Consider the following 26,159-nt stretch of genomic DNA (forward strand, 5'->3'; position numbering starts at 1 on the left):
TCACATTAATGACCTTTGAGGGTCAGCCACAGCTCTGCTTCATGTCCTCTTCATTGCAGATGGACTCTGTTGGAATGTGTTGGCCTCTTATAGAGGGAAAACTGTGCAATGGTGAACCTTTGATATGCTCTCAGAGCTTCTGCTGGCAAAGGAAGGGTAAAGGGTCAGTCCACTCATATTTCATTGATCAAAGGGAGTTACGTGATCAAGCCTGATATCCTCGGGCAGCAGTGTGATCCTACTAAGGGAGGGGCCTTACCTGGTGAGACAGAACTATCTCTGAACGTATAATCTGTTGTAGCCTCCTACTTCTTCCTTCCTGGCAGTCAGTCTCCCGCCACTCCTGGCTGCCATCACACTGTCAGAGTTGTTAAGAATTCCAGTGAAATCTTATTATTATTCCCAGCCTTACAAACCTCAGTCATCTCTCAGCAACCTGGAGCAGTGCTTCCTAACATTCTTCGCATCACAGCATTGTAGAAAATAGCATGTCTACAATATGTGGGAATGAGGGGGATGAGCCTGTGCAGGGCTGGAGGGGCTCACCCAGGGATGGTAGCTGCCCACGTCCCACCTGGCCTACCTATGGATAGAGTGAATCAGTGTTTTTTGTTACATACCTATAACCCATGCCCTGGGATTTCTTTGGAAGGAATGATGCTAAAGCTGAAACTCCAGTACTTTGGCCACCTCATGAGAAGAGTTGACTCACTGGAAAAGACTCTGATGCTGGGAGGGATTGGGGGCAGGAGGAGAAGGGGACAACAGAGGATGAGATGACTGGATGGCATCACTGACTCGATGGATGTGAATCTGAGTGAACTCCGGGAGTTGGTGATGGAGAGGGAGGCCTGGTGTGCTGCGATTCATGGGGTCGCAAAGAGTCGGACACGACTGAGCGACTGAACTGAACTGAACTGAACCCATGCAAGACACAGCAATTCATATATTCTGACTTATGCAACAGAGGCTAAGCTCTTTGTTTTATCTGGAAAGCCCTTTCCTCCCCCTTCTCTGAATGAAAAATTCTTATTCATGCTTCAGTACCCAAATCAAATGCTCATGTCTAGGGTCAAACCTATTTTAACTCCTTAGGCAGAGCAGAGCTGGTCACTTCCTACTTAATGAGTTTGTTGATATCTCTGGAAGAACTCTTACCATCTTCTAGTGTACTTTTTTACTTATACCTTTGTTTGTAGTGAGCTCTTGGGAGCAAGGACTTTATCTTCTCTTCATTTCCAGCACATAGTAAATGCTTGTAAATAGTAGGTACCAAAACTGGGTTGAACAAATAGATAGATGATGAGTGATTAAAAAAAAGATTGCTGTCACTGATTTTAATATAGGATCGTGTGTTTCTCTCTTTCCTTATGAAGGAGAGATACTGGTACCAAGTTTTGCTGGTAACTGTTTTTCACAGTTTCTGATGTTTAACTGCACAAGGTTGCATAATGTCTCACCTAAATAATTTAAGCACAAGTTCTTAAAATATTGTTTATCAACTATAATTTTTCTCTCTTACTTAACTCCTGACAGTGTGTATCTAGCAACTTGTGTCACCTCTGGACTGCTTATTAAAAACATATATATCTTTTTGACACCTTCTCGTATTTCTTTCTTTACTGTCACACACACACACACACACACACACACACACAAGTACCTCATTCCCACAAACAGAAAGCTCCCTTTCATGTATCCTATTTATAGGAAATTGAGGAATAATACCAGGGACTGGGGGAAGATGTCATGAAACTGATATTTTCATTTCCTTCTAAAGTGGGTTGTTCCAAGTTTATCCTTTTGACCCCACAATTTCTTTTGTAAAAACTGAGTATATGAAGAATAAGAATGCAAAGATTTTTATAAAAGAATTTCTTCAAAATAAAGTGTGCAAATTTGCCATGTGCCATTAAAATCACGTGTTTGAAAAATATTTTTTAAATGGGGAATATGGTCACAATATGAACCTGATAAGAACAAAATGCAAAATTATTTATATGGTTTGACCTAAATTTTATCTGTGTGCAGACAAAAAGGATTGGGGTCATTATATTATGGGGTGGGTAGTGAAAATTAAATGAGGTAATGTCGGTAAAGTATTTAGGATGATCTCTGGCACATAGTAAATGCTATGAAATATTTCATAAATAAGCAAGTAAATAATTAATTTGTAGATAAACAGCCCAGAATTTTTGTTCAAAGTGGCATTTGAATGTAGCTATTTTCAACTTCTTGTTAAATGTCAGTAACAGAGATGAAAAGTTTTAATGGCATCAAACACTAAGGTTGACATAAGGCCATGCTAAAATAGAAGAAAAGAGATTGGATGAGAATTTTAAAGCCAGTAGAGGTGAACTGAGGAAAATCCACCTGGCCCACAATTCACAGTCCCTTGAACTTGCTTGCAGTTGGGAAGGAGAGGGGCAGTGGTGAGCAGGAAATGGGGGGAGATAGGAGAAGATGAGAGAGTAGGCTGGGCTCTTTTGGGAGACAGGACCAGTTCCCAGGGCAGGAATGACCGAGGAAGTGCTAAGCATGGGACCTCCGATGGTCAAGTTTAAGTTCTTTACTGTGCTCTGAACCTGCAACCTTCAATGACAGTCTGCATCAACCCTGTGGCTGGATTGTGCTTTGTGGGGGCAGGGACGGGGTGATGAGGGATGTGGGATGTGAGATAACACACCTAGAAAAGGAACCATATGTGCCAGAGAAAAGTGCCAGTCGAGAATCTGGAATTCTATTGAAATAGGAAATCAAAGCCACAGTGAATAGGAGAAATATAATTCCTCTAAGAATTCTTGGAGCTTCTAGGTTGGTCATGCTGGGCTTCCTAGCCCACAAAATGAAGATTATAGATGTTCTGCTGTTGTGGTTAAGAACAGTGTGACCCCGGTAGGACAGAGGACTATCATCTGGGTTATAAGTCCAAGATGACATTACTTCTAAGACAAAACAAAGATAAAGAAAGGAAGTGATGGATAAAATAAGGAACAGTTGTGAAGAGACTAAAACACCTACAGACCTCAAACCAACTCAAAGCAAGCAATGGTAGATTTAAAATCCACACTGAAGTTAGTAAGTTAGTAAAGAACAGAACTGATGTGTAAAATGGAATCAGTGAAGTGGAGTGCAAACTTGAGTAGTTCCCTTAGAATGTTCAGTTCAGTTCAGTCACTCAGTTGTTTCCTACTCTTTGTGACCCCATGGACTGCAGCACGCCAGGCTTTACTGTCCATCACTGACTCCTGGAGCTTGCTCAAACTCATGTCCATCGAGTTGATAATACCATCCAACCATCTCATCCTCTGTTGTCCCCTTCTCCTCCTGCCTTCAGTCTTTCCCAGCATCAGGGTCTTTTCCAATGAGTTAGTTCTTCGCATGAGGTGGCCCAAGTACTGGAGCTTCAGCTTTAGCATCAGTCCTTCCAATGAACATTCAGGACTGATCTCCTTTAGGATGGACTGGTTGGATCTCCATGCAGTCCAAGGGACTCTCAAGAGTCTTCTCCAACATCACAGTTCAAAAGCATCAGTTCTTCAGTGCTCAGCTTTCTTTATGGTCTAACTCTCACATCCATACATGACCACTGGGCAAACCATAGCTTTGACTAGACAGACCTGTGTCAGCCAAGTAATGTCTCTGCTTTTTAATATGTTGTCTAGGTTGGTCAAAGCTTTTCTTCCAAGGTTTTCTTCATACTCTTAGAATATAGGTGGAAACAAAAGACAAAAATGATCAAAGAGAGGATAAGAGATAAGGATAGGGAATAAAAAGCATCCTATAGGTTGCTGGTCTATGATGGAGGAACTGAGCCCCAAATCAAAGAAGTAACAGAAAATATTTTCTGGAGATGAAGAAGGAACTGTACATGCAGATTGAGCATGTTTCTGGCAAAATCAGTGACAAGAGAAATCTCATAGACTTGCTCTGGGAGGAAGTCCTGTGTCTGTATGTTGTTTAACCCACAAAGGTAAAGAAAAGTACTGTCTGAGAGTTAGGCAAGAGGAAAAAGCTGAAGTCTAGTTCCTTTTTTTAACAGGAAGAAGAGTAGAAGGTAATGGATCAACATGTGAAAACTAGGTATTTCTGAATAGTAGGGATACAGATCGTTTTTAATTTACCTCTTTTGTGCTTTTTGTGTTCTTCAAATTTTCTGAAATGAATATATATTACTTTAGTATCTTGCTCCAAAGAAAAAATACTAAAAAACCTTGCCTTTCAGTCAAGGACCAATAAAACCCTACAGGAGCTTTATTTAAAATGTTTTCTAATCCATCTGTACTTGGTTCCCCTCTCTGTCAGGTGAAGAAATCTGATGGTATTACGAGTGTGCCTCATGCCATTTACAAGTTCCTTGAGGGCAAGTCTTCTTGAGCTCTTTATGTTACTTATTTATTAAATAGGTATTCAAATGTATTTTGAAAGGGTGAATGGAAAGCATAATTAGACCACTGAATCAACTAGTCAAAGACTTATTTTTAGGTATCTATATTAAATTCTTCTTCAGTAATCTGTTATCCCATGAGGTCACAAAGTGGACATGACTGAGTGCCTAAACTTCCTTAAACTTATGGGTCTGCTCACCTTTAAATTCTTCTGAAATAGGCTGACATGACGGACAATGTTATCTGAATTATTGGCAATTTTAGCTGTGAGTGACTTCTGGCCGGATCTCCTCTTTCTTCTGGGCTGCAAAAACAGTGTCAACATTTGCTTTCTGATTCTTTTTATTTAGAAGGAAAAAAAGGTGAAATCTAAGCTGCTGAAAGCCCTACATTACATTTTATTAATTTAACTTGGCATTTGCAAATGAGAAAGAAGATTCCTTTTTGTGCCAGAATTGGATGGCTCAGAATCCCAAGCCTTTCCTATGCGTTTATCTCAGTCAACATGTGCCATGATATTACTGCATAATAAACAACCACCAAGTCTCACCAGCATGCAAAAACAAGCACTTATTTCTCACTCTCACACCTGCAGTTGACAAGGGTCAGCTGATCTGGGCTGAGCTTGCTGGGCTTGGCCTGGGGCTGCGGGTTGGGTCCAGATTTGCTCTGTGTGCTTCTCATCCTCCAGGACATGCACACTGTTCTCATGGAGAATGGAAGGAATGCAAAGGACAGACCCAACCACGCAAGCACAGTTCATGAGTCTCTACTTGCCTAATGTTCTCTGACATCCCATCAGCTATGGCAAGTCACATGTCCAGGCCCAGCCTCAACAGCAAGGGCAAGTAGACTCCTCCCATAGAGGTGGTGGGAGTAAATATTCATGGAGCCATGACAAGCTACTATAGTGTTTCAGCACTTATTCTTTATAGTTGGGCTTTTTTTCTTTTATTATTGGAGTATAATTGCTTTGCTGTGTTGTATTAGTTTCGCTGCACAGCAAAGTGAGTCAGCTATATGTGTATATATATCCCCTCCTTCTTCAGCCTCCTCTTACCCCATCCCATCCCTGTAGGTCATCACTGAGCTGAGCTCCTTGGGCTATACAGCAGCTCCCCACTAGATATTTTACACAGTGTATATTCAGCACTTTTTATCTTCATGGTTTTTCCTCTGGTGCAGTATAAATTTTATTATTCAGCTAAATTGAGAGGCACCAAGAGTGGCATTATAAGTTGTGGTGGTTTAGTTGCTAAGTCATGTCCAATTCTTGTGACCCTATGGACGGTAGCCCACCAGGCTCCTCTGTCCATGGGATTTTCCAGGCAAGAATACTTGAGAGGGTTGCCATTTTCTTCTCCGGGGGATCTTCCTGACCCAGGGATCGAACCCGGGTCTCCTGCACTGCAGGCAGATTCTTTACCGACCGAGCTACTAGAGAAGCCCAATTATAAGTTATGGTCCACCATATTTACTCTTTTCTAGACTTTTATAAATTTTAGGTAAGATCTTTCCTAGTTAATGATTAAAACTGGGGAACATTCTGCACATTATGCATTTGGCTCATTTTAGGACCCCCTTCTTTTTCATTCTAAATATTAAACTTCTAGCTATCTCCTCCCAGGCTTCTTATAAACTGAAAAGCATTTTTCACAATGAATTCTTACCAACAAGTTTCTTAGCTCCCTGCTTATTTGCCTTATAACAATGTCAAGCAAAGCTCTTGTAGACAGAGGTTCCAAGAAATGAATAATGATGTGCTTTCAAGGATTTAGAAGTAAGTGAGGATAGCAGAAGCTGATCAAAGAAATATCATTCACTGAATAGGTGCTTCATGATAAAATGAAGTTTCTGTTTTTTCAATATTAATTTGAAGTTTTTAATACAGAGCATCTTTAATAGGGTAGAACTCTGGAGAGTGCCTTCAAGGGGACATACACAAATCATAAGGTTTTCATGTTATAATGAAATAAGTGTACTATGGATCACTCTTTTCCTGGAGGAGAACAGAGTGATCCATGGAAAAAAACCGAATTGATTTTTTAAGTGCTGATATCATATAATATCACATAATGTTATACCATGATAGTCTATTAACATTTATTAAATGATTAAATTACGATATGCCTGGTACTTATATTATGACATAAATATAATTTTTCTCACTTTTATCCTCATTATAGCCCTCCTAGGCAGATATTATAGCCTTCATTTTTGGATAACATGTTATTAAAAACAGATAGAAACATAGATATGCCTCCCTGAATTTGAGATAGAGGATAAAATAAGAAAGCAAGACAAATAGAGAAGACTTAAAATTTCACATGACTGGGCACAACAATTTTTTTTTTTGAGAGTGAGTTTTCCAGTTTTATTATGGAAGTAAAGGCATTGTCATCATTCAAACCATTGACACCAAGTCAGAAAAACTTACTTTAAAAGTTTATTGTACTGATATTTCATCAATTGCAAGTTAAAAGATTCCAAATTCAATGACCTACTTTCTCTTCCTGCCTTAGTACATATGATGTTTTGACTATGGCTGCAGATTTCCTGCACACGTTATTGATTTTTATCTCACTATTATTTCTATTGGCAGGTTGTTTTAACAGGAAAAGAAAAGGCAGTAGGTTATAAGCTGAGACTGTGCCCTCACAGTGCACTGTAAGCATTTTCTGGTCTCCTCTGAAGTAGGCCTCCACATGCTAGGCTCTCCAACCCTCTGGCTGTAATAAAACTCTCTATCTTTGGATGTGATTTATCTCAGAGTTGGTTTGAGGTATCTAAAGTATAATCAATTAATTAAGCTCCAGACCCATAGCTGGCATTCTGCATTCTCTTATATATCCTTTTAAACTGGGAACATTTTGCTGATGAAGGGTTTTGTGTCTACCCAATACTCTGCACATTTTATGAATTTTCAGGACTTGAACCTCTATGTGACATTGGTTTGAATGATTTCCTTCAAAAAAATTGAGTCCTAACACTTGGAACTAAATTGCTTTGTGAATTGTCTTTTCCCTTTGTTTCTATACTTTAAAACATTTTGCTGTCATTTAAACGAAATAACCTTTGATCTTTTTGGTATCATGACGGGTTCCTATTACTCCCAGCTTCAAGAATCTGGAAACAAGTTAGACTTTGTGTACTGTTGTTTGCAAAAAGATGAACCTGGCTATCTGGGTGCCCCAGAAAGAAATGCCCTTGGTTACATCTTTTCTCTGGAGCATTATTCTGTCTGTGCAAAGGATTATTCTTTCTGTAATACTTCTCTAAGTGATTGAACAAGCAATTTTTTTCTTTTCTCTGATGTGCTGCTTGATAGTCTGAATGCTGATGATGCTGTTCAAAGTATTTTCAATCTATTCATTTCACTGACCTCAAGGAAGGTGGTCATGTCCATAGAAAGGCTACATTTGGGGCTAAGATAGTTTCTTTCTTTAAAAAAATCAAACAAGTAACAGATCCAGGAATGGATACCTTATTTAGGTTTCCCATTTGTTCCTAACTTAAACATTTTAGTTGCTAGTGGTGGTACCTTAAAAGGCCACCTGCTACTCATCTTCAAGGGATAGATCAAAGAGATGATGGAAGAAGGAGTGAAATGTCTTTTCATTTCAGATCTACCCACATGCCTCTTCTGCAGACCTCCTCTTCTCAAGTTTTCTAATTTTGTTCCTTCAAGCCCCCTAACCAACAATGCAAGCCATTCATCCCTGAGTCTTTATATATTCTTACTTTGGGCCATTTTCTTTCCACACAAAGTGGGTGATGGAAATTAATAAAAATAAAACAGCAAAATAATATAAAATACTTTGTACAAGGACTTCCCTGGTGTCCAGTGGCTAAGACTCCATGCTCCCAATGCAGGGGGCCTAGGTTTGATCCCTAGTCAAGGAACTAGGGATTCCCTGGTGGCTCAGAGGATAAAGTATCTGCCTGCAATGCTGGAGACCTAGGTTTGATCCCTGGGTTGGGAAGATCCCCTGGAGAAGAAAATGGCAACCCACTCCAGTACTCTTGCCTAGAAAATTCCGTGGATGGAGGAACCTGGTGGGCTACAGTCCATGGGGTCACCAAGAGTTGGACACGACTGAGCGACTTCACTTCACTTCAAGGAACTGGATTCCACATGCTGCAAATAAAAGATCTTGCACGCTACAACTGAAGAACCCACATGCTGCCTTGAGCACGGAGGATCCACGTGCTGCAACTAAGACCCGGTGCAGCCAAATAAATGAATGCATGAATATAAAAAAGGACTTTGTGCAACTCTGGTTGCATAAATGTAAAAGATTGGTTGAAACAGATATTTTTCTTGAAAATATGTACACACATAAAGGCTTCACTCAAGGAGAAGTAGAAACCATAGAAAGATTAATAACCATGGAAGCCACCAAAACGTCTGAGAGAGAATTAGCTCCAGTGTTGTCATTGGGGGCCTAATTATTTTAGAATTAAGTTCCTTCAAACTTTTAAGAATCAGATAATTCCCAGGCTATGTAAAAATTTTTTTTCTGTGTATGAATTTAGAAAAATGTATTATGTATTCTTGGGGGTATTTTTTTTCTGTTGGAATTTCTGTATTTCATTTATTTTTCTTTTTTATTAATTTACTCTTTATTGGAGGATAATTGCTTTACAGTGTTGTGTTGGTCTTGGGGGTAATATTGATTGGCATTACTTTACTGGCCTAACCCTTGCCTTCTGCTGTGATAATGAACAAAAGCTCCAGGCCTTGGAGAGAGCTTGGGGATGAATGAGTCCTTGGGTGGGATGACCTAGGAACAAGAAGGAAGAGGTAGTTCTCACAAATTATGTAAATACCAAATATTAACTTCTTAGATAAGCTGTGTATGGCCACCCTATTACTCTCCCAGTGTTTAATTCTCTCATAACACCCTGTGCATATCTCAGATTATTGGTTGTATCCATTCCTTGATTATCATTTTACAGTGGAGTCACTCACTAGAAGTGAATTTGAGGGTAGGGAATGCCTCTTATTTTTCTTTACATCACTGGTGCTTTTATAGAGCTGCCGTAGATGGGTCCTCAATGCATGTTCAATGAGTGAATGAATAAGTAAGCGAGTGGTTGAATGAATTAACAAAAGGGTACTCAGCTCACTTTATGAAACTAGCAGAAATCTTGTTATTAAAATAGAACCAAAAAGGAAAAAACTATAGACTTAGGTCACTTATGAATATGTATGTAGCATCCTAAATGAAATTCTAGCAAACCAAATTCAACAGTACATTAAAAGAATCATCCAGTATGACCAAAGAGGGTTTATCCTGAAACCACAAGGATCGTTTTCTGTTAAGAAAGCTATTGCTGGTGGTATGAAATGTAAAATGTTACAGCCATTTTTGAAAGCAATCTAGCAGTATCTATTACAGTTAAAAATATTTATGTCTTTTGAGCCACATACTCCTCTTCTGGGAATCCATCCCAATAGAAGTAAAAGAACAAGTGCATAAGAACACATGTATAAAATGTTCATTGTAGCATGATTCAGACTGGCAAAAAAATGGAAGCCAAGTGAATGCCCGTCAGAGGGAAGGGGTTCACCTGCACTATAGGGCATTAAGTCCCTTTTAAAGAGAATTCCCACAAAGTATAAAAAGCAAGGTGCATAAAAATATATAAGAGGATCCCACTTTGCTGAAAAATAATGACCAAATTCAGAAAGCAAAAGGAAAACAAACCCCTGAACCTGTATATTCACTAGTTGGCTAGCTGTGAACTACATTACTTCTTCTGATTTCAGTTTCCTTATTTGTAAAATTGGGATATGATAATGCACATCTATGAGGATTTTTGTGAAGATTAAATGAGTTAATACCTGTAAAATCCTTGGTATATAGAAAGTACCTGAGAAATATTAGCTATTATTATGATAATGACATTAGTAGACCTAAATAGAATATGCAGAATTCAAAGAAAAATATGGAAGAACACATGATGGATCGTTAACCTGGTTTCTTTCTGTGTCAATGAGGGACTGATGTGGGTGGAAGGGAGAAGAAGGTTCAAGTGAATAGAAAGAGAAGTGAAGTCACTTAGTCATATTTGACTCTGTGACCCCAGGGACTGCATAAGTACTGGAGTGGGTTGCCATTTCCTTCTCCAGGGGATCTTCCCAACCCAGGGATCGAACCCAGGTCTCCTGCATTGCAGGCAGATGCTTTACCCTCTGAGCCACCAGGGAAGCTAAGAAGGAGAAAATAAATGTTTATTTCCCATTTATGCACTTATTTAGAATTACGGCATATGGGACTATGAATAAAGAAATAAAATCAGAATACTTGTAAAAGAAGACATTTGTTACTAAGTACATCAGATCAATAGAACTGATAGTGTAGGACAAAATAATATATGCTAAAAAGACATTTATTAAAATTTGATTCCATCCTTCCTTAAATATAAATCTAAGAAAACTTTGAAAGATATTGGATTTCACTGGTGGCTCAAATGGTAAAGAATCTGCCTGCAATGCAGGAGACTTGGGTTCAATCTCTGCATTGGGAAGATTCCCCTGGAGAAGAGAATGGCAACCCATTCCAGTAACATTGCCTGGATAATTCCATGGACAGAGGAGCCTGGTGGGCTCTAGTCCATGCGGTCGCAAAGAGCTGGACATGACTGAGTGACTAACACTTCTTTCACTATTTAAATAGATAAGGGGAAATATATTAAACACCAGCCATCATTAACTCTGTTGGGGAAGCATTAGAAGAGGGTTTCTTAGAATATATTTTCTGGAATACTAATTCTACAAGAAGAGTAAAAGTATTCGCTGCTGCAATGACTGGGGATTGGGAACATGATGCTCACAGGTATCCAAAACCTGAATCATATATTACCATGACAAAGATGTCCTTTTTGACCTTTAGGTTCTAGGTAAATCTCTTCTTTTGAGGAAGCTTCCCTGGCCCTGTTACTTCAAGTGCACCCCTCTCCTTCTTTCTCTGTCATGTTTCTCTGTTTATTTCCTTCAACTGCAGTCATTAATTAAGAGAATTCCACTGAAATGCAGTGAAATATTCTTAAGAATTTTCTCCTGGTTTGTTCTAGCTGTTGTTAAAGTATAAGCTCTCTTCATTCAACCAGTTTTCCTTACAAAATTTTTTTTCTGAAGGAATTTTAGAAGAAGTTTGTCCTTAGAAAATCAATTTCCGTGGTCATTGAAGCTAAGAGTCATGATGATGTCATTTCTACTGTGTGGATTCCTTGTCGAGAAGCATTGGCTCACGGTGGAATTTTGGGCCTCGGTTTTCCATACTTGCAAAAAAGAGGCAGCTACTTCTGCATCTCCTCTTGCCTAAAAGTGTTTTGCACACAGTAGAACACGTGTTTTTATGAAGTCTTTTGGGTTTCCCTGATGGGAGTGAGTTTGACATTGGTAAAGATAGCGTTATGATTGCTATCAATGTCAGAGGTCACTTTTCTTTCTTGTGGTTAACCTTATAAAGCCATGACTGTGGCCAAACAGCTAATCTATCTCTTACCCTTCCTAGTGCTTTGTGTTGCTGCTGCTGCTGCTGCTGCTGCTAAGTCGCTTCAGTCGTGTCCGACTCTGTGCGACCCCACAGACGGCAGCCCATTGGGCTCCGCCATCCCTGGGATTCTCCAGGCAAGAACACTGGAGTGGGTTGCCATTTCCTTCTCCAATGCATGAAAGTGAAAAATGAAAGTGAAGTTGCTCAGTCGTGTCTGACTCAGTGACCCCATGGACTGCAGCCTACCAGGCTCCTCCGTCCATGGGAGTTTCTAGGCAAGAGTACTGGAGTGGGATGCCATTGCCTTCTGCCAGTGCTTTGTGTTAAGATCTGTTTAAGCTTGTGCTTATTTTTTTATTCCTTTTTTGGGGGTTGGGATGGGCAAGAGAGGTTTTCAGAATTGAACGAATTTCTTTATTTTCTTTTCTGTTTTGTGATCACAGAATAACTGTGCTAAGCCTTAATGCTTGAGCAGAATGGTGCTGTAGATAAAGTATGTTTGCCCCTAATCAGCTGGGCTGAACTTCTGTGTTGTACCGCAATGATTATAGCCACAGTCAGATTTTCTGATTGCTGGCATTTCTGCTCGCTACCCTCAGATGCAAAATCTGTTTGTCCTGAACCAATAACCGCAGATGGGCTATTTAACCATCTTTATTACTTCTTTCTCCTCCAGGTCCTCATGAACATGGAAGACATAAAAGTCCGTGAAATGCAGATTTTTGACTATAGGAAAAAAATCGCTGAATCAGAGACTAAATTAAAACAGCAACAGAACCTGTATGAAGCTGTGAGATCAGATAGGAATCTGTATAGTAAAAATCTGGTTGAGGCTCAGGTAAAGAATATATTTATGTCTTTACATTTTGCTCCCTTCCCATGCTGGGTTTAAAGCAGTTTCTGTTATTCTAATAGCAGAATTTACAATAGATTTTGAAAGAAGAAATTGGGGAATTCACCTGAAAGAAAAGATCAGTTTAGGCAGAACTGTCAGATTGTTTGAAATGGAAATGACACAACTTGATCAGATGTGAAGATCGAGGCTCTGGTTTTAATTATTATGTAGAATTGCCATTCTCCTGTTTGTCGTTGTTAAAACTGCTAATAGCTATCGTGACTCAGAGGGGAGCAGCATACTCCTGTCATTTAAGTGCAGAGTTTTGCTTTGTAATTTTTTAGTTAAAAATGTTTGTTGTGATTCCAATTTGTCTCTTATACAGTGAGGAGTAAAGTGTGTGCATGTGTGTATGTGTATGGCAAATTCATTATGTATTTTTACATTTATCGCATGAAAATATTTGGAGAGTTAATGCTATGAAATACTTTGAGGTCTATGGGCACAAGATACAAAGATACCCAGTTGTAATCGATCAGGAAATAATTGTTTTAAATGAATCTCCCTTAAAGCTCCTGACTATGCATTGAGCTTCCATAGTGGATGATGTCTATTTAATTCACTTTCAAACATATCTCCTTTCATTTTGTTAGGATGAAATAACGGAAATGAAGAGAAAATTAAAGATTATGACCCACCAGGTAGATCAACTGAAAGAAGAAATCTCAGCTAAGGAGTCGGCACTTGTGAAACTACATCTGGAGCAGCAGCGCATAGAAAAGGAGAAGGAAACGCTGAAGGTACAGACCTCATAATAAAGGCGGTGGGCCCGTTGTCAATCCGTTAGACCCACTGGGGCCAGGCTCTGTGCTCAGTGAGGATGGCCGGGGGCGGGGCCGGGGCGGGGCCGGGGGCGGGGAGAACAACCGAAGCCCCAGGAGGATGAACTCCACCACCTCGAGGTCAGTCTTCCTTCCCTACAGGGAGTGCTGCCCGCTAGAACGGGAAGGGGCCGCTGGAGATGCTGAGCGCCTAGATTACCTGTGCTGGTTATCATGGCATCAGTGGAAGAGAACCTAGCAGGTCAGCAGTGCCCAGGAAGTCCTGGAACTTCCAGGCTCACTACGACCTCTTTGCCTTTACAACTCAAGTCCAGCCCTTTGTTTGCACTCAACCCTCCCAAACTCCTCCCTGGGGCTTCTATGAGACAAAGCGGGCAGATCTTTTGTGCTGCTGCCCTGATACTTATTTACTTCATGTGCACGTGGTGTTTCTGCCTGCGACATCATTGTCTACCAGGTGTCAGACTTTGTCCTTACTTGTTTGGTTCTCAACTGGGTTCATGGATCACCTTACTTCTGTGAGTCTAAGAACTTTGCAGCCACTCCTCTAGGGAACCACCTTTGTCTACACATATTGCTGAGATATATCCTTTTAAATCTACAAATTTAGAACATTCTAGGTCTACTAATATAACATAAAGACTCGCCCCCTAAATATATGCCAAATAATTATACCATATCAAAACTTTGAGTTAAATACATTTTACTATACATATTCATTAAATCTAAATGAATTTTCTAGCCAATCCAGTAAATTTCCCTTCTAATCCATTTGCCCAAAGAATTAAAAAAGAAACTTCTAAGAGAATAGTGCCACTTTTTTTTTTAATGTGTATGTTTATGAGCCATTTGCAGAAACTTCTATAGCCAGTGAAAGACTAAATTTCTGCACATGATTATCTTCAAAGATAGTTCTACCTTGAAAATGAATATGTAGCATTGGACAGATTTAATGTCAAATTTTCTTGATTCTATGATGCTGTAGACTGAAATTCGCACTCTCAGTTTAACAATAGGTTTTGTCAACTTAATGATAGGTCTTCATGGAAATAGAACTACTACATTAAGTTAAGTTAAGGCACATGAGGATGGAAAGAAATTAAAATGTAGTGAAAGTGCCTTTACAATAAAGATATGGTAATTGATATATTTACCTAAGACTTTCATCTCCTCACTCCAGCTCATGATAGAAAAATACAGAAAATTTTGTACTAAAATTTATTTACATATAAAGAAACATAACAATATATTCTAAAATTTGAACATACCTTGCATCTTTGCCCTTATTCTCCTTGTTTGAAAGCATATTAATAGTTTTATAGGAGGTTGTTTATTCCACCCTGGAAGTCTATGGTAGGATGGTGCTTATTTATCATTGGCTGAATCAGAAGAGTCTTATTGCAAACACTGCTTCACTCATAGACCTCATGGACCCATGTTAGCAAGGCTTCAGTGTAACTGGATTTGGTACATCATCTCTACCTTTGCAGAGGATGACATTGATCCTCATCTCTTACTTTCCAAGGAATGCTCTTTTCAAAAGATTAATTATTGCTGCATAATGGGATCCAAGGAAGACAAAGTCCTGCTTTAGAATAAGCAATGTCCTATGCAAAAAGGGATTATTCCTGATTCCTTAGTTGGACTTTGGTTAATATGTTTCAGTTACACCCTCCATCATTAGACATCTATACATATAGCTGCAAAGAAGGATCACAATAAAATAAAGGAATAAAGTTTATAATAAAGTTTAAATCATAAACTTTATATTATTTTAATCATAATAAAATAAAGTTTCTGTCTCTTTGGTCCTGTGCCAGCAGAGTTGGCAGCTGGTGACTAAGGGAGATGATTAAAGGGCTTCTGTTCTAGTAAGTCTGCTCCAAATGGTGAATCCTAGGTCTGGATAGCTTGGTGTCATCGATTACAGGAAGATGATTGCTTTGGACTTACTGTGAAACTAGGATGCCTTTTCCTCAGCTTTTCCCATTAAGGCAAGAATTAGGAACAGAAAAAAAAGGCTGCCTCCTTGATTTATTATTTGAGGTTATCCAACGGTGACTTGCAATGGTGCTTTGACTGGATAATTTTGGCCTATCATTAAGCCCATTTGACATCCTTTAGAAAAATATGACAGCTCAAATGTTGAGTTTCAGCCTCTTAACTTTTTTAGCCTCAAAGATGAATCACATTTACAGAGGTCTCTGAATTTCATGCATCTGAGCTTTGCAAACCAAAACCCTGGAGGAAAGGGCAGATTGTTTTTTTTTTTTAGTAACTTTGCTCCATGAGAGACATGTAGCTTATTATAGTGAGTTATACAAAGCTATGTTGGTACATAATCTCTCCCAGAAGGGCAAGCCCTAGCCTGTTTGGTAGACCATGAGATGCTTTTTGACAGGACAACCCAATTTATTGCTTCTCCAAGCCCACGACAAACAATTGTCTACAAGAGATCATCCCCATCCTCATTCATCACTGCCCCCCCCGCCACCCCCCCGCCCAGATAGAAGAGTCTTGCTTCTTCCATGTTTCTTTTTCAGTTGCTGCCAGGCGCTACAGACTCCTCAGGATTCTAGACATTATCAGCACATGATGGTTATGACAGGATGTCAATAGTTCCTTGTAGACGTAGCTGCATCTGTGTTCATCTGCCCATTCTGTCCCCGTCTTGTTTCATCAGCACTAAAGAGGCCATCTCATGTGGAGTGTCTGCCTTCCAGTCCTAACAAGCTCTCGATTCTGTTCATCACCACCCCATCATCCCACATCAATCTGACAGCACTTTGATTCTTGGTGAATAATTCAGCAGCAAATTCTCTGTGTCCAGAGCTCAGCATCGCATTAGCAACTGGCTTCAGGGCACCATATCCTTGTACTCAGTGGACTCTCTAGAGCAATATGGATGGGAACTGTTGGAGGGAGAGGGAGGGAGAGAGAGAGAAAGCCTGATTATTCTCATGGTTAAAAGACTTCAGATGGTCCTATTTATTTTGCAGGATATAAACAGCTGGTTTCTGTGAAACCCAGTGAATGTTGGGATCCCGTATGAAGGTGTCAAACTCCCTCAAGTATGCTTCTTAAAAAAAAAAAAATTATTTATTTATTTTTGGCTGCACTGGGTCTTCTTGCCGCACAGGGCTTTGTCTAGCTGTGGCGAGCAGGGGCTACCCTCTAGTTGCTGTGTGCGGGGCTACTCTTCATTGTGGTGCAAAGGCTTCTTACTGCAGTGCCTTCTCTTATTGAACATAGGCTCTGGGGTGCGCGGGCTTCCGTAGCTATGGGCTCCCGGGCTCTAGAACACATCCTCAACAGTTGCTGCCCACAGGCTTAGTTGCCCTGCAGCATGTAGAATCTTCCCAGACCAGGGATCAAACCTGTGTCCCCTGTGTTGGCCGGCTGATTCTTAACCACTGGACAACCAGAGAAGTTCCCAAGTATGGTTCTTGAGATATGATTTATGCCCGCAGCCAGACTGGGTGATATATACGCCATGAACACCTATTACAAAACTGTATAATTGTAGAGGTAATAACCGAAGAGCATGTCCTGCCATCGTATTACAACTTTATGCCTCAGGTCCCATCTAGAATGTTGCTTGATGAGCTTTTGGGTGCACAGAAGTTGTTACCATCTTTCCTGGATGAGGCAGCTCAGATTTACAACTGCTAGATGCATTAGAGCTAAGGTATTTTGTTGACATTAACATTTGCTGCCAACGTCTAGTGCCACATCTTGTTTACAGCCCATAAATTTATGACATAAGGAGACCACTCAGAATTTTGATATATTAGGAAAAAAAGCACCAAGCAATGCCAAACACACGAATGGTTTTACATTTCAGACAGATACTTTTACACACCATTGATTGCATTTTAATATAACAGTGGTTTCATTTTGTTCTGCTGATGGATTCTGATCAGCTCTTGGCACTTAGGAACAGGGAAGTGAATGTTGCACATCTGGGAAAATAAAAGTTTTATTAAAGAAAGCATGAGCCAAACAGGTATTTTATTGCTGTCTTTGCCGTCACCTTAAATGATTATAGAAATAGAAAGGCTGGTTCTTGACTCTCTTTCCTAACAGGCAGTCCCCCAAAGTGGTAAATACAAAGCCAGACCAGATCTTTTCTCACTAAGTGTTTCCCTTTGCTTATCCCTGGACCAACATATATTTCATGAATGAGCAAACAAAATGTCATAAAGGAAAGCCTGTGTTTTATGGTCGCTAGCTGCGTTTAGTTTGTGACATTACAGATCTATTGCTAGGTGTGTGGCATCTTGTACTGTTCGGATAAATTTGAGCTATTGTATTAAAGACTGTTGGTCTTCATGGATTAGAGGCAGGTGGCAACTAGAGTTGGGTTGGTTCATAGGCACTCACTTGCAAATATTTGGTTTTCTGTCATCCCTTTTGTGACATTTCTGGGTGGATGGAGGTAGGGGAACCCAATTCTTCCTTGAAGGAAAAAGTTACTAGTTTTCCATTTTCACATGTTGACCTGCAGGCCATTGAAAAGTTGGAGGCTTAATATTGTCTTGTCCTCTCCCTTGTGATTTCAGGTGTGGGTGAAAGCAGAGCTCTTCCTTCGTCTTTCCTTCTTGTGCTGATCTGGCTGTGATACACCTGTCCTCATATGGGCATGGAACCTCGAAGCTGTATTCTTTTTTCCTGTAATATGATTAACTCTCTGGGTCCCAAGTGCATACTCTCCACAGCCCATGGCGTACAAGGCCCTTCTCAGGTTGTCTCAGCTGTTTTACCAGGCTTTCTTCCTGCTGTTCCCTACCTAGTACTCCAACTCAGCCACATTGGATGTTTTGCCATCTGGCAAACACACCAGGTGCTTTATAGTTTGCATGCCTCTGTTCACGTGAGTCCGACCACTGACTACTCTCCCCCAGCACATACATCTCCCTTTTAGAAATAACTGTCAACTTCCAATGCCCAGACTTGTTTTTCTGTCTAATCCCCAGGAAGAAATAGGAACTCTGTCCTGTACTCCCATGTTCTTCTTCACAGTAGAGAGCATTTCCACACTGTAGGGTGGTTGGTTATATTTGTCATCTCCAGTGGGTGGTAAATCCCTCACGTCTTACTCATCTTCTGTATTTGACTTGGAACTATTGTATGGTGATAGCAAAGGGAACAGAAACTCTGGAATGAAAAACTCTAGGTTGGAATCTCAGCTTTGCTTCTTATTAGCTGCATGACCTTGAGCAGGTTGATTTGCTCTTCTTTGTCTCTAATTGCATTTGTGAAATTGGGACAAGAGTAGCTAGGCACAATACTTAATATCATGCCAGAGGTGTTGTAAGCCACAAATATACTTACGGATTTGGAGCAAATGTGTCCTGTGATGAGAGGAATTTTCCTTCTGAAACTTACCAGTCAAAGCATCCTTTCCTTGCTTCTCTTAGGAATTTCCATGTAGCCTCAAGAACCTCAAGATCTGAGTTCTTCCAGGAAGCCTTCCTAAGTGCTGCAGTCCTCTGACCTCCTGTGGCATCAATTCACTGTCTGTGTGACAAAAAAATCCTGAAACATTATTGTCTGGATTTGTTAATATTTGCATAATACTTGTATATCTCATCTTCTCATCTAGATTGGAATCGTCTTAGGAGTAGGATCTATATATCTTTTTATACTATAGCATCTCTTTTATTCCATCAGGATGTTTTATAAGACAGTCATTTGGTTGTTATCTTTAAAATTTACATTTTGCTTATAATAGACTTTGTTTCTGCAGTTGATATGCTGATGATATTAGGATTGTTATAGGAGCTGATACATACAGATATACCTCCGCCCAGTCCCTCCCCCACCACGCTCACCCCCCACATCCTTCTCTGTACTATCTGTGGATTCTCCTCATGTTTAGCTGGTAAGAGAACTGCTGTTGAATACCTATGAGGGTCCTGCTATACTGATATAGAAAAATGGTGGAAATCCCTCAAGGGCACAACTCATAGAATAAACATGATCACCGTAATATGTGTTGTTGTTTCTTTACAGGCCTTGTGTGTGTGTGTGTGTGTGTGTGTTAAGCTTTCTTTGCTTGTGAGGATGATCAAACCATGCTAAACGAGACATCACAGGGAAGTGTAAGAAGCGCACTATCCATCTAAATCTGGGCCCTGTTGACCTGGTTTGTGCTGTTACAGAGTGAAATCGGTCTGTGTCTTTCACTCATTGTCAGGCCGAGCTGCAGAAGCTAAGACAACAAGCCCTGGAGACCAAACACTTCATTGAAAAGCAGGAAGCCGAGGAGAGAAAACTCCTGCGAATTATAGCAGAGGCTGATGGGGAGAGGCTGAGACAGAAGAAGGAATTGGACCAGGTAGGAAAAGACCACACCTCCCCAGGCCTGCAGACTCTATCAGCAGACACAATTGTTTGATTCAGCTCCTCACAAAACCTCATTCTTTTCTGAGCACTTCCATTGAGTCTCTCAGAACAGCCCCAAAGGCCCATTTCCTGTTGATTAATTATGAGATATCCATTCATTTATTCTGAGTTGGTGATGGACAGGGAGGCCTGGTGTGCTGCGATTCACGGGGTCGCAAAGAGTCAGACATGACTGAGCGACTGAACTGAATTGAGCTAATTCTGCTCCTATTTACAAGCACTTCCTATGCGTCACCCAGTCCTTTAGGCTCTGGAGATAAACTGACCAACAAGAAAATAAGTTACCCTGCCCTCAGGGGGTTTACATTCTAGCATAATATCATTGTTGCATATAATTACAATGAATAATTACATAATTTTGGGTTAGAAACTTAAATGCTTTCAGAGATCTAGCAGGTTAAAAAAAAAGAGATATTGGCTTGTGCAAGACAGTGAAAGTGAAAGTATTAGTCACTCAGTCATGTCCAACTCTTTGTGACTCCATGGACAGTAGCCTGCCAGAGCTCTCCCCATGGAATTCTCCAGGCAAGAGTACTAGAGTGGGTAGTCAGTCACTTCTCTAGGGGATCTTCCTGACCCAGGAGTCGAACCCAGGTCTCCTGCATCACAGGCAGATTCTTGACCATCTGTGCCACCAGGGAAGCGTGTGGTACAAGACAGTAAGGAGTGGTAGAACTTGGCAAGAGCTTGCCCACCCTAAAGACGTTCAGATTTAAACACATACAATAACTTGTTGGCAAAAACCCATGGGCCATGGACTATTATTATTATTATTAATATAATTTGTTGTACTCTTATGGGAGGAGTCCAGTATTGGCTGTCTAGCAGGCTATTTTCAGTGCCTCACCTCCTGAGTGCCTAGCACATGTGGGCATTGGATGGGCGTTCATTGATTCTCTGAATGCTGCTGCTGTAATGAAACGTGGGACGTTTTTGTCCCCCAGTGGCCATGCCCTGCCCTACCTTTCTAGGTCATCAGCGAGAGAGATATCCTTGGGTCGCAGCTAGTTCGGCGCAATGATGAGTTGGCTTTGCTCTATGAGAAGATCAAGATCCAGCAGTCTGTGCTGAATAAAGGCGAGAGCCAGTATAACCAGAGGTTGGAGGACATGAGAATTCTCAAACTTGAGATCAAGAAGCTTCGCCGGGAGAAAGGGATTCTTGCCAGGAGTGTGGCCAATGTCGATGAACTCAGGTAATGGAAGACCCCCTCGGAGGTGAGCACATAGCAGCCTGTGGGGACCTCCTAAGGACCTTATGTTCCTCCTATTGGTCACTGAAGGTCTTTTTTTAAAAAAGATACTTATTTGGCTTTGCCAGGTCTTAGTTACAGCACGTGGGATCTAGTTCCTTGACCAGCGATCAAACCTGGGTCCCCTGCATTGGTCCCTGAGTTTTAACCACTGGACCATCAGGGTAGTCCCGGCCACTGAAAGTCTTTTTCTGGTTGCATAAAATAATTTTTTTTGTTGAAATGATTAGCAAATAATGAGAACAACTTTTCCATAACCCATAATCTACATTGTGTCCGTTCTATGTCACAAAAAAATGAATTCATTTCCTTTCAGGGGAACATGAGCAAGTGCAAAAGTGTTTTTTAAAAACTTTATTCTGGATTTGGTGAAAGAAATTTCAGTTAAATCATAACCACAAAGTAGTTACAATTCAGAAAAAAATCCCCCCAATGAGCTCTTTAGAATTTCTTTAATAAGGCAGTATGCAAGAGATGGAACATCAATATTTAAATTGAATCCTGGTAACATTTGCACATCGTTTTCTTGGAATTACACACAGAATGAAAAGAGGGGGAAATTTTAATTTTATCACTATTTGAAAACTCTGTTTCCTTAGAAGGCAGCCAAATTTTACATCTCACTCTTGATTTATCTTCCGCGGCTTTCACTTGAGCTTAGTGCACCTTCTTTTTGCTTTAAATCTTACATTATACAAGCTCTATTTTCCCTTTGGGAAAACATCACCATGTTTTATATGGGCAATTGCAGGAAACCAAATAATAGGTCTGGTGTTTTCTCAGTAACTATCTTATCCTCCACAGACTTGTAGATGAACAGTATCCTTGGCCACCTTGGGACAAGGACACAGTCTGGATCTGCTTCTTAAATTAATTGAATTAGATAGTTTTGATATTTAGATGCGGTGAATATGTTCGGGAATAGCAAGGGAAGTTGCCACCATCAAGGATAGATCAATACTCTCTTTTTTAAAGAGTTGTTCATATTTCAGACGATGAAAGTAATACAAATTCATTGTAGAAAATATGGGGCGTGCAGAAACAATGTAAAGAAGGGATTAGAAAATCACTCAGAAGTCTCCTATCCAGAGATACCACCATTGACATTTTGGAAGCAATTGGATTTACTCTTAAGACACTGTCGAATGATCTCCAGGACCATAACTAAACTTGCCTGGCAGCTTAGTTGGTAAAGAATCTGCCTGCAATGCAAGAAACCTGGGTTCGATCCCTGGGTCTGGAAGATCTCCTGGAGAAACGAATGGCAACCCACTCCAGTATTCTTGCCTGGAGAATTCCACGGACAGGAGAGCCTGGTGAGCTACTACTGTCCATGGGGTCCCAAAGAGTTGGACATGACTGAGTGATTAACACAAACTTGCCAGCCATGTGTTATTTTTATTACATATGCAAAGCACCAAATTCTACCCACTCTCAGTTTGTTGATTTTATCTTTATAGTGAGAGGTGCATGTTCAGTCACTCAGTTGTGTTCGACTCTTTGCAACCCCATGGACTGTAAACCGCCAGGCTTTTCTGTCCATGGGATTTTCCAGGCAAGAATACTAAAGTGGGTTGCCATTTCCTCCTCCAGGGGATCTTTCCAACCCAGAGATAGAACCCTAGTTTTCTGCTTCTCCTGCTTTGGCAGGCGGATTCTTTTACCCCTGAGCCACCTAGGAATTCCTTATAAAGGAACTTAATAAACTTAATAAAGATATTGGAGGCAAGTGGGCATGAATTCCAATCTCAGACTTGCCACCTACAAGCTGTGTGATCTTGGGCAAATCACAACTTATTTGAGCTTTAAATTTGTTAAAATTAAACACGAAAATGTAACGTGCCTAGCACAGAGTCTGGTGCAAAAGAAACCATCAATCATAGTTCCCAATACCCTTGCCCCTCTCTGCGGATGACACTCTAGAAAATAGTAGTGTTAAAAATATGCTTTTAATTTTGAGCAGCTTGTTCTGAGCTCCCTGTTGAGTGAGCATCATGCAGTTAATTCTAATGGTTTGTCTTGCTAATGAGGGGAAGTTGTATTATTGGTTTAAATGAAGCAATTAAGTAAAAGCGATGGCTTGGTATTAGTAATCTGCACACTCGCAGCAGACGAGGACTGATAATAATATCCTTCTTGCCCGTGTCAACCTGAGTGCTTGCCTCTGCTCCGCCTCCCAACAAAACTTCTCGTTCAATAGACTGGCAGCCAGTGGATGGTTGTAGACTCTGGTTACCTATTAACTAGAGATTTGAGAAGTGTGTTTGAGCCAGAGCTAGCTCTTCGGGACTTTTTCAGTCACCTGTGTAGTTGTGGAACATGAGATAAATGATCACTCCTCATTCAGTATTTTTCAGTACTGGCTGCACATTAGAATTACCAGCTGCTGCTGCTAAGTCGCTTCAGTCATGTCTGACTCTGTGAGACCCCATAGATGGCAGCCCACCAGGCTCCCCTGTCCCTGGGATTCTCCAGGCAAGAACATTGGAGTGGGTTGCCATTTCCTTCTCCAATAGAATTACCAGCAGAACTTTAAGAATCTATGAAACCCAGGCCTCATGCTAGACCAATTAAAGCAGAACTCCTTTGGGGGCTGGTCCAGGTAAAGGCATGGTGTCATAGTTCCCCGGGTGATTCCAGTATGTTGCCAGGGTGGTGATACACGGTCTTAATGGATGTCAGGTTTCACCTGAGCCTCGGTCGCTTGCATCGCAGGGCGGTACCTCATGGCAGAACATAGCTTGTTCTCTCGCTGCTACTGTAGAAGACATTTAGAAACATGGAACCATATATTGAAATCCTCATGATTTACCCTTTCCCTGTTCTTTCCATACACTTCTAAAATTCCCTGGGTATCAAGAATCAGTTCCTGATACTTTTTTTCCCCCCTAAAGCTAAAGCTGAAGTTTGCCTTCTGCAAGAATTGGTATCACCTGTGTCTTGCCTGAGGCAGCTGGTCTCAGTGTTCCCGAAGTCTCCCTAATCCATCTTTTTCTATAAGATGTAGCATGCGTGAAACCATGTAAAGAAAGGATACTCAAATACTGGGCAGAGAATTTGTTTGCTAAAGAAAGTTTGACCTATTTAGGCAGGAGCTTTTTCACACACAAAGAGAGTTCCTGAAGGAGAGGACGAGATGCCGAGCCTTGGAGGAGGAACTGGAGAACCCCATGAATGTGCACAGATGGAGGAAGCTTGAGGTAACATCCGGGAGAGCCTTCCTCCCACCCCCCAAATCTCTCTCTACCCTACTTGTCTTCTTACCTAAAGCACAGTAACAAGCACAGTTTTATTTAATCTGTGTCATTGTCACCCAAAACGTAAAAGACTGGATCAAATGTAAATTAGATTGTTCCAGATGGGTTTTGTTTTTAAAAGCCTTTGCATCCTTTTATTTCCCAAAAGTAAGCGTGGCTTTTAAACTTGCCCTCTTTTCAAAGAACTAGTATTGTGTTCGTCAGACTCCTTCTTTTAGGATCTGGGGACACAGCCAAAGTCCCTTTGGAAGATAATGTATAATAAACCTCTTATTTTATTTTATGACCTCCTGAGATTCATTTCCACCAGCAGATAACAGTAATAGAGAAGCTTTGCTTATTCAATAAAAAGATGCCCATCTCCTCTAATAGTACCCAGTAATGTGGGTGCAAGAAGGGGCTTTGACTAAGTTAACAGCTGGAGTATTGGGAGAATAGGTGTATGTGATATAGGAAACAGCAAGGAAAAGGAGAAAATCAGCCAAGTAGGTTTTTGTTTTTATTTTTATTTTTTCCTGTAAATGAAGAAAGCATTAAGGATAATGCATTATAAATTGTTATGTAAACATGAGGCCTGAATTTTAACTGTGTCCCGTCTTGCCAAGTGAATGTGTATGCCAAATCTACTTCCAAAATATGGATATTAGTTGGCACTGCTTAGTATTTCTTAAGCAAAGTCATAGTGGAATATCTCCTGCCTTTTGGACCCTCATTTATTCCTCTTCAAATGCCAAGAGTGGAGTAGTTTACTAAACTAACAATAACATGAATGTGTCTGGGGAAGAGAGATGAAAACTGTAAATTCATTTACTGCCACATTAGTTTATTCCATGTGTTTTCGAGCAGATCTTTTGAAGTTTCCAATTCCATGTCAATTTCTATTATAAAAATTGGAAAACAGAGACTCTGGGAGGCAGTTGAAAATATTTAGCTGCTAAATTAATTCCAAATGTCAGTATAGTTGAAAGTGAACCTTTGGCTCAATGTCTAGAGGACAAATTATCAATGTATAACAGTAGATCTTGTTTGAATTGTACACAGATAGTTATTGAAGGTGCATCAGAGCTTTACGGATTGATAATGCCATTTGAAAGCTAAATGCCATGGTTGTGTCCTGCTGCTAATAATTAGCAGACTTCCACATCCTGGGAACTTGCCCCATCATAGGTTGTAAAGAATCTTCTTGTTGATAATTATGAAAGGAGAGCCCTGAGACCAAGTGAGTTAGAGAACCCTGTCTCATTCCAGTGTAAACAAATGATGGTAGGGAAAACCTCAGAGCATAGTAATTAAGAAGCCCGGGCTTTAGAACCAGACATATCTGGGCTTGAATCCAGCTCTGACCTTTATCAGCATGGGTAGATGACCTCCTCTGAGCCTCAGTTGCTCTATCTGTAAAAGGGGAAGGTAATACTGTCTAACAGGACTATCAAGAGATTAAAATTTGATAATGTGTGAAAAGCACTTAACATAGTGTTCAGATGGTGCAAAGAATCAGGTATTAGGCCCAGGAGCTGCCATCATTGCTGCTGTTATTATTTCCCCTGGTGGAATAAACATACTCACTTTCCACTTATGGGCTCACTAGGGACAACAGAGACGATACTAGCCAAACATCAGTCTGTTTTGATGACTGTCTCATCTGTTGTGCAATGCATTTTGTTTTGTTTTG

The 26,159-nt window shown here is 40.5% G+C and overlaps 1 protein-coding gene across 1 annotated transcript in view; it reads left to right on the forward strand.

Moving 5' to 3' along the window:
* The window catches only part of CFAP58 (cilia and flagella associated protein 58), a 107,184-nt gene that overhangs the window by 27,322 nt on the left and 53,703 nt on the right, over nt 1-26,159 (forward strand). Inside the window, exons 10-14 of the mRNA XM_052661227.1 lie at nt 12,570-12,731; nt 13,382-13,528; nt 19,770-19,910; nt 20,950-21,173; nt 24,319-24,430. Coding sequence (XP_052517187.1) covers nt 12,570-12,731; nt 13,382-13,528; nt 19,770-19,910; nt 20,950-21,173; nt 24,319-24,430 — 786 coding nt within the window. The remainder of the gene's footprint in view (nt 1-12,569; nt 12,732-13,381; nt 13,529-19,769; nt 19,911-20,949; nt 21,174-24,318; nt 24,431-26,159) is intronic.

This window comes from Budorcas taxicolor, chromosome 23 (genome assembly GCF_023091745.1).
Source record: "Budorcas taxicolor isolate Tak-1 chromosome 23, Takin1.1, whole genome shotgun sequence".
Taxonomy (NCBI): Eukaryota; Metazoa; Chordata; class Mammalia; order Artiodactyla; family Bovidae; genus Budorcas; species Budorcas taxicolor.